Source organism: Balaenoptera musculus, chromosome 10 (genome assembly GCF_009873245.2).
Source record: "Balaenoptera musculus isolate JJ_BM4_2016_0621 chromosome 10, mBalMus1.pri.v3, whole genome shotgun sequence".
Lineage (NCBI taxonomy): Eukaryota > Metazoa > Chordata > Mammalia > Artiodactyla > Balaenopteridae > Balaenoptera > Balaenoptera musculus.
The window spans coordinates 26,225,566-26,239,298 of NC_045794.1; the positions used below are offsets into that span (position 1 = coordinate 26,225,566).

The window sequence follows — 13,733 nt, forward strand, 5'->3', positions numbered from 1 at the left end:
GCAAATCTTGAACTTACTATTGATGGAAATGCAATGTGGCATTTACAGATCTCAATGATCTGGTCCCTTTATAACTCTAAGTGTGTTCTGTGAAAATTAGTTCATCAGAATGTTAGATATATGTGTGCGGGTAGGACTGGCTAACCATGAGTTAAGCAAAATTAGTTTCTTTCTTTATACCCTTTACTCTGCCAATATACTAAGTGACTTAGGTAGCTCAACAGCAAAGTAAGATTCCCAAAGTACCTCTGAGTTCTTCAGGCTTACTCTTTCCTTACTAACATCAGCTAACCTTCTCTATTATAACAGATGACTTCCCCATGTTTATTAGGGAATCTTTTGAGAACCAGCTGTACTTAATCTAAAAAACTAGATATCCTTAGAACATTTTCAATAATTTCATTAGGTATATTAGAATCAGCGAGTCTGATCATTCTTGCCAAAGCAAGAGTTTCCTCCCTGAATAGCAAAGAAGAGTAAATGAAAGGTCAGTCTGGTAAAGTTACCTGTAATGGCTCTTGAAGAAAATCACTTTGATTGGATAGATTTTGTTCTGTAGATGCTGCGGAGAGTGAAATCAACAGTGAACGGAGGGAGGAGAAAAGTTTATGCATACCAACTGGGTGGAAACTAAAGTTTATACTTTATAAAACAAAACAGTATCTGGAAGAACTAGCTCTCAAGTCCTTTCTACTGTAGTAGAGCTCTAAAAAAGAGTCAGAGAGGATTACAGAAGAAAAGGATACTAGTTCCATCAATGGACAAAAGCAGTATTTCAAGGCTTCCAAAAGAAAAGAACTACGACTTTTAAAAAACTGGTAATTGTAATCTGGATGATAAAACCTGAACTATCATGAGCAGTAATTAGCTGATACACTTTAAGTTACAAGTGCAGGGGTCATCTGGCTCTTCAGGTTTTTTTTTCTCTTTGATCATGTAAATTAAATATACTTTTCAATTACACAGTGTCAGTGTGGTTTCTTCTTACTAATGTCTATCACTTTTGTTAATTACTCTCTCTTCCTTCTCCTTACCCTACCCAGGAATTACTGGACCAGTCTTCTGGTTGGTGTCTACTGCTCACTGCAGCTGAACTATGGCTTTGATTATGTCATTCCACCTCTGAGATAAACTAGTGTAGAACAAAAAGCCTAAAGTCTGAAGCATCAGACCAGATTCAGATCCGGTCTGCATCATTAGTTACTGTGTTAACCTGTGCACTAAATACCACTGATGTAATTTCACTCATAGTTAGGATCCAAAAGCCTCCACAATAGACATACAGAGTTGAAAGAAGTCAAGCAGGTTCTAGTCAGAATACACTCCAAGAAGAATATAAAAAGTGGCAAAGACAACTAACATTGTGTACTTCCATTCACCGATCTGGAGACCTTCTCTAAAATGCAAACGGGTCAGTTAAGTACACTAACATTCTCACGGTAATTTACCCGTATGTAACTCTGATAACATATCTACACATTTAGAAAAAATTAACACACGGACATAGTTTAACCTTAAGATAATCTAGAGTAAAATTATATGCAAAAGAAGTAATTGGAAAAACAGCTGTAGGTCTAACAAGTCTTAAGAATGAGGACATACCTACTGGGCTACCTGGAGTAGCTGAAGGCGGCTGTGATGATGGAATTGCACTTGGAGGTTTGTCAAAATCCAGAATAGATTCCTAAAGACAAGAGTTTAAATAATGAGTGAAAACAAAGATTATCATTTGTTGGTAAAGCTATTACCATTAAATTATTTATGATGATGTCAACTGCTTATTAGCTATAGGAATCTAGCTAATAACTATCTCAAGATGTTAATAACAGTCTTTATAGGAGAAGAAATTGAGAATTAAAAACGAAATCTAAAGTAACTGTCAAACCTTAAGACTGTGTCAGGGGCTTCCCTGGTGGCACAGTCATTAGGAATCTGCCTACACAGATTCAAGCCCTGGTCCGGGAAGATCTCACATGCCGTGGAGCAACTAAGCCCATGCACCACAACTACTGAGCCTGCACTCTAGAGCCCGCGAGCCACAACTACTGAGCCTGCATGCTGCAACTACTGAAGCCCACGTGCCTAGAGCCCGTGCTCCACCACAAGAGAAGCCACCACAATGAGAAGCCCACACACCGCAACAAAGAGTAGCCCCCACTTGCCACAACTAGAGAAAGCCCAGGCGCAGCAACAAAGACCCAACACAGCCAAAAATAAATAAATAAAATAAATTTCTTAAAAAAAAAAAGACTGTGTCAGGACTTCCCTGGTGGTACAGTGGTTAAGAATCCACCTGCCAATGCAGGGGACACAGGTTCAAGCCCTGGTCTGGGAAGATCCCACATGCCACGGACCAACTAAGCCCGTGCACCACAACTACTGAGCCTGTGTTCTAGAGTCTGTGAGCCACAACTACTGAGCCCACGTGCTGCAACTACTGAAGCCTGAGTGCCTAAAGCCCATGCTCCACAACGAGAAGCCACTACAATGAGAAGCCTGTGCACCGCAACAAAGAGTAGCCCCTGCTCGCCACAACTAGAAAGCCCATGTGCAGCAACGAAGACCCAAAGCAGCCAAAAATTAATTAATTAATTAATTTTTTTAAAAAAGATTGTGTCAAGTATTAAAACTCTAATAGTAATTCTAAGGCCAAGTTAGGAAAAGAAAACTCCTGACTTGAAGTCTTAAACATTAATCCTAGCGTAGACTGAGCCCTCATTTTTATTATAACCAATGAGAGGGTCTAATTATTTTATCTCAACCACTAAACTAACTCATGCCCTTAGAGACTTTCATTGACAAGAAGGCATTCTCTTCTCCCATCTGCCTATCCTGGTTATCCTAAAAATATTTCCAACGTTTTGAGTACTTAACTTATATACTTACAGTGATCATTTTAGGTCTTTTATATATCAAATAATCTGAAGAGGTATGCAATTCCCTCACTTTACAAATAAGCAGAAGGTTGGAGGTTAAATAACTTGCCACAGATTATACAACTGGTAACTGGTAGAAGTGGATTTAAATGCAGGTCTAATTCCAAAGCTCAAAATCTTTTTACTACACAAAAATCTCTTATTTGCCTACTTCATCCCTCAGTAATACCACACTATTCTGAAATTCTGTAAGAGTCTGTATGACACAATTTAGCATGTGTCATAATGAATGTCTTATGATTATCTACACACAACCGCAGCGATATCATTTGAGCACTTTAAGCTTCTTACATGTTTAATTCATTGTATTACTCACAACAAACAGGAATAGGAACTATTATCATTTTTTCCAAAAAGAAACTGAGGAAGAGAGTTAAGTAACTTGCCTAAATTCTCAGAGCTAGGAAGTGGCAGAACCAAGATTTGTACTCATTCTGGACACCAGAATCTATGCCCTTAACAACTTCATTTAATGCTTCAGATCAGAAGCTAGTAGCCCCATGACCATCATTTAAGATTCACTTAATAATGACTCATACTTGCATAAAGTTACAAGTTCCTTGAATCTGGGTCATCAGATCCTGCAGTTTTTCTTTCCTCAATACTGGATCCTTTGGAAGGGTAGAGGAAGAACCTACAGGCTGATGCATAGGCTTAGGCACCTACAAGATAAACCCATAATGTATAAGAGTGAAATTCAAATTCAAAAGCCTAGTTCAGGAAACTAAGCTTATCACTACATCTTAATGTAATCAAAACACATAGCAGTGCTCATTTATAGATTTATCTCAGGTAAAGAATTTCCACATAAATGCATTTTCTAAGTAATTTAAGCAAACTTTACATGTTTCCTCCTTCAGACCAACTCTAATGGGAAAGGTTTCTAAACATCATCTTTTTAAAGGGAAGGCCCAGAGCAACAGAACTTCCTTGATAGAAGTTCTCTCATTATGGACATCAGTTACCCTGTGTCCTCTATGATAAGATGCCACTGACTATAAATATAAAACACATCAATGATTTTTTTCCCCAGGGAAAAAAATTACTACTACTACTACTACCACATTAAACATACATCCCATTTTTAACACATACCTGATTTCAGAAACAGTAAGATGTAAAAACATATACATATATATCCTAGAGTTGAGGAAATATACTACTATATTCTGTCACACAGTAAGTATACTTTGGGGGGCAGGGGGCTACTGGTGCTTAGAAGGTGGCTCGCCCTCCTGCTAAATTTCTTAAGATTGCTGAATACCCTGGAATAGACCTCATGCTTATGGTTGTTTCTTACAGGTATCAGCAAGCCTGTCCCTACCAGCTCCTCTTCTCCACCTTCTAATTCACTGGGAAGTCACACAGCTAAGCTTGTCAACAGTGTCATGAAATAACTGTTAATAGACCCTAAGGGAATATATGAAAGGCTCTTTTAGGAGAAATGTATGAACTTTAGTGATTTATTTCATGTTATCTAGTCTTTTGGCTTTGAACTCTATTTTGCCCCTGACAGTACTTAGTCATGTTCCAAACAGCTGAGATTTCAATACAGATAGAGGCAAATACTCTATTATACAGAGAAGCGTCCTCTCAGTCCCTGAGAGACCCTGTAACTTCAATATAATGATGTCTGTGCCATAAAGCACATTAAATGAGTTTTGACCTTTCCAATTATACACCCTTAATTTTAAATACTATTCAGCAAACAGCATGGTATCAATATTCTGGTACGGTCAAGGTTCAACACTGCTATACCTAGTGGAATTTTTAATTGCGGTTTTTTAAACAGCTTTATTGAGGTATTAAATTGGGTTTTTAGATATAAATCTCTCAAAGTAGTTGCTATATTACAATTACTGTCATATGATATCTAGTTAATGAAAAAGGCTATCAATCTTCTGCAGGGTCAGGAAGAAGCTAAAATTATATTACCACTTAAAGAGGAAGAAAGGAAAATAAAAGGAGACAAATAATTCTAAAATTCTCTTCCCATAAGGTAGAATTGAGGCGGGGTAATTTATAAAATGCAATGCTTTGAATTCCCTAAGCGAAATCTTTTTCTCCCCCAACCTTTTTTAATTGAAGTATAGTTGATTTACAATATCGTGTTAATTTCAGGTGTACATGACAGTGATTCAGTTTTGTGTGTGTGTGTGTATTCTTTTTCAGAGTTTTTTCCCTTATAGGTTATTACAAAATATTTAGTATAGTTCCCTGTGCAATAAAGTAGGTCCTTAGCAAAATGTTTTTCAAACTGTTAGAGGACCAAAGATTTACGGGCAAGCCTTTGGCTAAAATGGCGTGGAAGTGCAGGGAACACTACTAGATGTATATGGAGAACACTGGGAGGGTAGCAAGTTCACATCTCTTAGCAAACAAGGCGGTAACAAGTCTTCAACAAGTCTGCAATGAAACAGTGGTAAATAACTTATACTTTAATAAAAGACAACACTAACTAGCATCGTATCCAAGGATTATTCATTATAAGGCTTCTTATCTTATTGACATGGGTTATTTATCATTAGCAGAATGAGGCCTTATATTTGAACTAAATCTCATACTCCAAAACCTAATTACAGAATATTTAATGCCTATACTTTTCATCTGCAGAAAATTCTTTTGAAACAGAAATAGAGAACTAATTCAGATCCTTCCCCAACTACTGCTTCTTCTGAAACAGGACATGAAAGATTACTGTTTCTTCTCCTGACCATCTGTACCTTCTTCAAAGAGGACAGGCTAATTTGAGTGACTATAAATGAAAGAGAAGGAAGAGAATACAGAAAAATGTAACTTCTGTCAGAAAAAGGTCTCCTGCCTTTTGACATGCATTTACATTTCTCACTTCTTCAACATTATGGTCTTTTCTGAACTATCCACTATTTTGATGTCATATCATGTCATTAAAATTTGAGCATTAAAACAATATTTTCTAATTGTGGAAATTTCACTTCAGGTTAGGCGCAAATGACAGATTAAATCTGCTTCCAATTTTCTAGGGAAAACAAATTATGCATTAAAGAGTTAAGTGAAATATTTTATACATTAATTAAACATGGGTTTTACTGATCTTTTCCTAAAGAGAACTTTTAAATTATCACTACCACAAATCTCTATTTATGCCTACATTGACAGGAACAAACTGATACAAATCAACTCACATCTTTGGGTTCTGTATTAAACTTCCTGGGCAGCAGCTGGTCATTTGGTATGAGGCTTGCTGTAGCTACCCCCCAGGACTTTGGAGAAATCTGTGACTGTGGTGTTAAAGGGTGTTTTTGACTCTCAACATTGTTTTCCCAGGATTTTGGAGTCTCTGGCTGTCTTGAATCCTGTTCTTCACACATGGGAGTGGCCCATGACTTGGTGATGTCCTGTTCACTCTGCACAGAAGGTGTCCAAGACTTTGTTGGAGTTTGCTTCTTTGGATCCTGTTCCTTCTGCAGCTGAACTGGCCAAGGCTTTGGTGTCTCCTGCTTCTTCTGTTCCTCCTGAATGTACCCCACTTTGGACTTAAGAGCTTCTGGCTTCCACTGGCTGGGAGCTGACTTGGTTTTCGAGACATCCTGCTTCTTCTGCTCTTCCTGCAGAGTGGACCTGAGTTTTGGAATCTCTTGTTTCCTCTGTTCTAAGGAAACTGCGGGCTTTGATACCTCCTGGTGCTTAACGGAAGACTCCCAGGACTTGAAGGATTCCTGTTTCTTCTCCTGACCGTCTGGTTCGGTAAGCACATCCCAACATTTGGGGAGATTTGGTTTTCTAGCATAATCTGCTTCCCAAGATTGCTCTTCATCTTGTTTACTTGAATAATCTACTTCTGTCATGTAGCGTCTGTTAAGAAACTAAACCACAGGGAAAATGTGCTCAAGTCACAGTCTGTAGAAGACCTTGAAGAGAATACTGAACTCCTATGTCCACTGGTCTGAGCCACTGTGCTAACAGGAAACTTCTGACCTTATCCTACTTGAAAAGAGTATCCTACTTTTATGTCCATTCCTTTCCCCTCAATTAACAGAAAGACAAACTCCAAAAGTATACTTCAAAAGTAGCAACCTATATTTGATTCACCTAAGACTGGTAAGCAGTGCACACCACGGTGCCACATTTGCTTGACTCAGGCTCTCTTACCAAGGTTACTCTGCCTCTGCCAGCCTTAGGACCACCTGACTCCCTTAAAGTTAAGGCAGAGGGTAGTTCAACTACACAAAGTCCTACTCTTTACACTGAAGCCTTATGTTTCCTGAATTACCAGCCTTTTCTTTATTCCCATTATATATCAATCATACTGTGATTTTGCTTCTTCCATTCTTTTCGGCTTCCATGAATTCCGATGTCACTTCAGAAAGAGAACAAATGTCCTCTTCTATTACCAATATGAGTAAATTCTGGAAAGAGCAAAATCCCACCCATCTTCAAATTCCAATTCAGGGACCAAAACCACCACCACCAACACCAGCTAACACTTGAGCCGTTCTGCGTGCCAGGCCAAATTGTAAGTAATTCAGATTTAACTCCTTCAAACCTCACAATAACCATATGAGGCAGGCATTGTTATTATCCCCATTTTAGGTAGGAGGCTAACAGACACAGCTGAGCTACATATCTTGCCCAAAGTCATTAAGCTAATAAGCTGCAGAGCCGGGATTCAAGCTTAGGCAGTCTAGCTCCAAAGCCTCAGCTCCTAACCACAACACTATACAAAAGTCTCAAAAACCACAACTGACTGAAAATTACCTTTCGGTACCTTACCTCTTGTGGTTGTATCTCTGGCTGTGCAAGTTCCACAAGAGACTCTGAGAAGATAAAAGGAATATTAAATAAGTACTAGGTAAACTATAAGTTTTTAGACTGATTACACCGTAATTCATTCTAGCAACAAATTTCAGAATAGTAACAGAAAAAGGATAGTGCAATTAAGTATATTCATGGCAGGAGTAATTCTCACTATTGGGTGCTGGTCAAAAGCATGTGGTCTGAGGCTAGTTGAAGCTAGTAGCTCTGCTTATATAAGACACTTTTCTGAAGTCAGGTTGTAGTTAAAAATTGATTTCTGATTGAAAATAGGACTATCTCCTCTTACCCACAAACACAGCTTCTTTCAAGTTGGATTTATAGCTCTGGTGCCATGGGGTAAACAAGAAATACTCGAATCTTGCTAGTGGCTACCAGAAGGCTGCTTGGACTACCTCCTTAGACGTAATATTTCTTAAATAAATCCAGCCTCAACAATAAATAGCAAAGGTGCCATTTACTCAAAGTATTTCTTCCCCAAGAAGAGTGGAATTTTGAAAAACATTATTTCTTTTACTGATTTTGGCAATTTTTTTCCTAAATCAATATGTTAACCTTAGATTATTTACATTCTTGTTCTACTACAGTATTGGAATGTACTATAACTCACATTTTAAACAACGGTTTTAAATGGAATGATCCTAATAGTTTAACAAAGAATTCAAATTCCATAAATGCCTCATTTTAACAGTGCACTCTCTTGTAACAAAGTATAACCTAATGTTTCTATTAAGGTTGACTCTGCAAATCATGGTAGTAAAGCCTAGAGATGTGTCCTAAACCTAGGCTTATCCTGGGGCAAGTAAAGATTTCCATGCATGTAGAAAATAAAATAATCATTTTACAGTGATTTGACTCATTTTGGTTAAGTGTTAAAAATACAACCACTATAAAGAATTTCAGAGATCACAACAAACCTGACTCTTTGACAGATTCAGTCTTCGATAATTGTTTTTTCTTCTCTGATTTTATTAGCATTTCTTCCTCCAATGATACCTCTTTTTCCTTAGCATTTTTTGGAACTGGGATACTTTCAAAATAGCCTGAGTTCAGCAATTTAGATAGTAGATCTTTCATGTGTTTGTCTAAGAAAGAGTGATTAAGACTTAGTTATCACATAGCCTAATAGTTCATGGAAAATTATTTGGACTAGAAATCCTTATATAATTTTATCCTAGTTGTAGTATGTCATTATAACAGTCTACACTGGGGGTATTCAAAGAACTGGTCGTACCATGAAAAGGAAATATGCAGTCCATCGTTACGTCATGCTGAAGCAATATAAATTTTAAAAATCAGAATCCCAAAGTTTAGCAAGTCACTTAAGTTTTCCTGGGCCTCCATTTCCACCATTTGAAAAATGGCTAAAAATCAGAGACTCCAATCAAGGACTCTATCTAGTATGTTATAAAAGCACACATCTGTTCCCTGAGCTGGGAGAAAAGTGATTTCTCCCATCTGCCCCCAAGACATGACAAAAAGCAATTACTCTACCTTCCCCAAGTAATTAAGGCTTTAAGAGAAATAAACAACACAGTTCCTCAAACATAAACTTTAGAAAAACCTATTTTGGACAACCTCTAAAGAATTTTTAAAGTATAAAATTCCATGATTAAGATTTTACTCTTGAGTTATGCTATATTTCACTCCTAGCACATCACCATTTGATGATCAAGAAAAATCTTAAAATGATGTTATTAAAGTCACTGCACCATAAATAGGTCTGAAGTCTATTTTATTTTTAATATCCACTAAAAACATAATTCCCAAATTAAGCAGAGCTCTCATACTTGATTTGGGTCTACTATTCCTTTCACAGGAATACTATGACACAGATGACCTTTTTTTTTTTTTTAAATCAAATTTTGAGGTATAATTTACAAAATTCACATTTTAAGTGCACAGTTTTAACAGATGTTAACAGTCATGTTACTTCCACCATAACCATGATACAGAACATCTTAAACAACTCAGAAAGTTCCCTTATGCCCCTTTTATAATCAATCTCCTCCCCCTACTCCCTGGCAACCACTGACCTACTATCGTTCTAGTTATGTCTTTTCTAGAATTTCATATAAATGGAATCATACAATATGTACTCATTTTTTGTCTGGCTTCTTTCACTCAGCATAATTATTTTGAGATTCATACATGCTGTTGCAGTATCAATAGTTCATTCCTTTTTTCATTGCTGAGTAGATTCCATTGCATGAATATATCACATTCTGTTTATTATCAGTTGGTGTACATCCAGGCTGTGTTCAATTTGGGACTATTATGAATAAGCTGGTATGAACATTCATGTACAAGTACTCATGTGAATGTATGTTTTCAATTCTCTCAGGTACTAGAAGTGTAATAGCTTGGTTATATAGTAAGTGCATGCTTAATTTTATAAGAAACTAACAAACTAGTTTCCAAAGTATTTGTATCATTTTGCATTCTAGCCAAGCAATAAATTTCTGTGGTTTAAACTTGAAAGGACTTAGAAATTGAGATAGTTATTCATACTTAAATATTTTTAAAAAGGAAGCAATCACTAGTAACAAAAATGTTTACCAGCTTCCAATGAGTTTTCATTATCCTAAACTAGTACACAAAACTGTGTACTTCACGTCCAAACATTTGTACTTGGTCATTCGGCCAAAGCCTATCTAGGAAGCCAAAAGGACTCTTTCTCTCCAGATCATTTCCAGACCAACAGACAACAATGTTTCAATAGACTATGTAGCCAAGTCATTCTCATTTTCTTAAGCAGATCTGGTAGATAAGCCTGGATGTTAACAATACGTGGATTTAAGATTTGTAAATAGAACAGGTACTACCACCGCACAATAGAGAACTGAACCCCAAAACGGTCAAGCACTAGTCCCTAGCTCTTGTTCCCAAATCACAGTGACTCGTCACCTCAAAACTCTCCCTAGGCTCCATTTTAGTGAGTACAATTATACAACAGCTGCTTTTAACAGAACTAAACAAAGATATCATTCTGCCGATGAATCTAGTATTGTCAGACATGTAAGTTCTGATGGACTGACACAGTTTTGGCCCTCAATATCATACTAAACTCCTAGACATAAAGTTTAGTATTTACTGCATAAGTCCAGAGTAGAGAAAACTCACATGTCGTTCCTACCACTGCTTTCTCACTACCTTCCAAAAGGTCCCAAAAGTACAAGGATGACTGCTCCATCTGGTCTTCAACACTGACAAGGAAAAGCAGCAGCAGAACAAAGTGGCTTTAGAGGCACATATATTTATATATGGAGCAGTACAATTTATACAATATAATCCATCAACAATTAAGACATTCAATGTTAATTATGTGGTTTTTTACTCTTTGGAAATGAAAAATTGAAATTTTATAAAAGATGACTAAATACCCATTTATGGATTTCAAATGTAAGCATTTTTCCTTAAAACTAAAATAAAGATTTTACCAAATACAGCTATCAAGGAATAGACCAAAAAGAGTTTAAAGCAATCAGTGTGGTATCCTTCATTATCAAGTGTATGTCCTAGATTTAAAAAAACCGTGGAATGGAAATATTAAGAGCTGCATTTGTCTTTAAAGAGAGCAGCTCATTTTTCAAATTGTTTCACTTACATTTCACATATTAAAGTAAGCTACATTCCTTGGATCTACCAAAGTGAAGCCAGAGAAGGAAGCATCCAAATAGGTAATGATGATGGAACAGACTATTGGGATGGGAATAAATATATATATATGGCTATATGTAGGTAATTAAGAGTTTTATCAGGTTTCTTCCTGCACTGATAGGGCTAATTTCTAAAGCAGTTGAAATCTAACTGCTTTTGCATGGCTAACAGACACAGCATTGAAACAACCTGTATCTAACAAACCAAAAGCATAGAGCTTCTGCTCATTAGCTGATTCACTCCATCTAAGCAAAAACAGTAAATAGATACTGTAGGAGAAAAAAATTGGGTTGCCTCAATTTGCTGGTTTTATATTTTAAATTATCCGATTGGTTTCTCAGTATTTACTCACAGCCTAAAAAGAACACTAAATAATTCTTACTTTGACAGTTTAGTGATACTAATCAAGTTAAATTTTATTCACCTCCACTTAAGTACAGCAGTAGTAAGGAGGCAAAGACTCTCAGGTAACACAACAGCCTGATATAATTACAAAAAAATTTTTAAGAATATACATAATTAGTATTATGGTTAATACCTATGTAAGGTTAAAACTTGATCAGACATTTTAAAAATCAGTGTTACAATAAATAAGCAGGTTAATGAGATCATTCAAATTCACTTTCTTACTAGACAGGCTATCAACCTCGTGAGAGTCTGAGCAGGCCAACGTTTCCAAAGCTGAATATATATATATATATATATATACACATACACACATACATATACATATATACATGCTGAAAAGCTAGACTAAAGTGTCATATGTCCTGTTTCAGGAAAATATTTTCATTAACTTACCTCAGACTTTCATTTCTTTCAGGACAGGTCAATTTTGAAAATTTAATGAGGTAGTCAAGTTCTTTTAAAGGCAAATACACTGCACCATTCAAGCCCCCTTTGAAGTCTTTCTGTACATGTTCCTGCATCAAGTTCTGTAATACATACTGAACTTGAAGTATAGTGCGAAGCTTTTTCTTCTCAGCCTCAAGTTTTAGCATGTGCTCCCTTCTCTGGGCTTTCTTCTGCGCTTTAAGCAGCTGTTAAAACAAACGCTAATTAAGGCTGACAACTCTCCACAACCCATACTAGCAATCCATTAGTCTACAAAAGTCTAATCCCAAAGAGTTGAGATTAGATGATAAATCTCAAATATATAACACTGACTGTGAAACTGACAAGGTCATTTAACCGCCTGCTTGCTTTTTGAGCTAAAGAAGTCACCCAGTACTTAGCTGGTTTGTCTCAGCTAACCAAAGCTAAAGAAGTCCAAATATGTGACTCTCAACCCCAGGCTGAATCTAGTACCTCTACTATCATCATGATGAGAAGCAAAGTACCTCTCATTAATGTCCATATTAATCACAAGGTTTTACTTTTCCATATTATGTATACCAAGCCTTTTTAGGCTAAATATTTTAAGAAAATGCTTCAGTTTAGTTTGGGTTTTTTTTAAAATCTTATGTTCCAGGGGAAGAGTATTCAAAATGGTTGATTTTCAACCAACCAAAGAAGACTGCTTAAAGCATAAGGAATTGAAAACCAAACAGAAATAAAATGTCTTACAAATGTAATGCCAAAAAAACAGCCACAGCAAACAGGGGTTTTTTTTAAGCAAAATTGAGAGAGATTTTCATAATAGTTTGTCATGGAAACACACATGGAAAATTAGTGGAATATAAGTTTTCCCTCAGATGAGTGTGTGTGTGTGTGTGTGTGTGTGTGTACACTGAGCAGCTCCGAGTCTACTCTAAAGCTTACAACTGTAATACCTTAAAGTCTGATATAATACGTGGGTCCCAAAAGTGGCTTCTCATTTGTAAAATACCAATAACAAAAAGTACCATCTATTTCCACTGAGAAACCCAAAAGGTCTTTTCTCCCCATAGGTGCTTTTCTGTTTGTAATGTTTACATCGTACTGGATATTTTCCAAGGTATGAAAATCGAGATAACAAAAAAAAAAAAAAAAAAACTTTTTGATTTTTCCTATAGATGAGTTAAAGTACTTTGATTCAGCATCAACATTTAAAACTCTAAGAGACGTTCATAAATCCTAATCAAGACGGGGGTTAAAAAAAAAAAAAACCTCAGGAAAAAGATTCATTAGGCATTATTAATTCCTTTCTACAGGGTATGAAAGCAACTTAATAAATATGACTTGTGCTACTACCAGGGACAAGAGACAATGGCTGAAGATAAAATTTTAAGAGTGAGAAATGGACTGGTTGGGGGTTACGTGGGCAAGGGTATTTTCTTCAGGATGGCAAAGACTCAGAAAAGCTTTTTCCAAGACCTTAATATGGACTTACACCAATAAAACTTACCAAACTCAGCTTCTGCT

General features: G+C 36.5%; 1 protein-coding gene across 12 annotated transcripts in view; it reads right to left on the bottom strand.

Moving 5' to 3' along the window:
* The window catches only part of CAPRIN2 (caprin family member 2), a 41,347-nt gene that overhangs the window by 14,066 nt on the left and 13,548 nt on the right, over nt 1-13,733 (bottom strand). For 10 of the 12 annotated variants that reach the window (XM_036866683.1, XM_036866688.1, XM_036866689.1 and 7 more), the window contains exons 5-12: nt 12,192-12,430; nt 10,854-10,936; nt 8,648-8,815; nt 7,689-7,732; nt 6,101-6,781; nt 3,476-3,598; nt 1,603-1,684; nt 507-562 (exon numbers count right to left, since the gene is read on the bottom strand). In XM_036866683.1, coding sequence (XP_036722578.1) covers nt 507-562; nt 1,603-1,684; nt 3,476-3,598; nt 6,101-6,781; nt 7,689-7,732; nt 8,648-8,815; nt 10,854-10,936; nt 12,192-12,430 — 1,476 coding nt within the window. Of the gene's footprint in view, nt 1-506; nt 563-1,602; nt 1,685-3,475; nt 3,599-6,100; nt 6,782-7,688; nt 7,733-8,647; nt 8,816-10,853; nt 10,937-12,191; nt 12,431-13,733 lie in introns of those variants that run through there. The other 2 variants (XM_036866690.1, XM_036866691.1) reach the window with 2 other exon arrangements.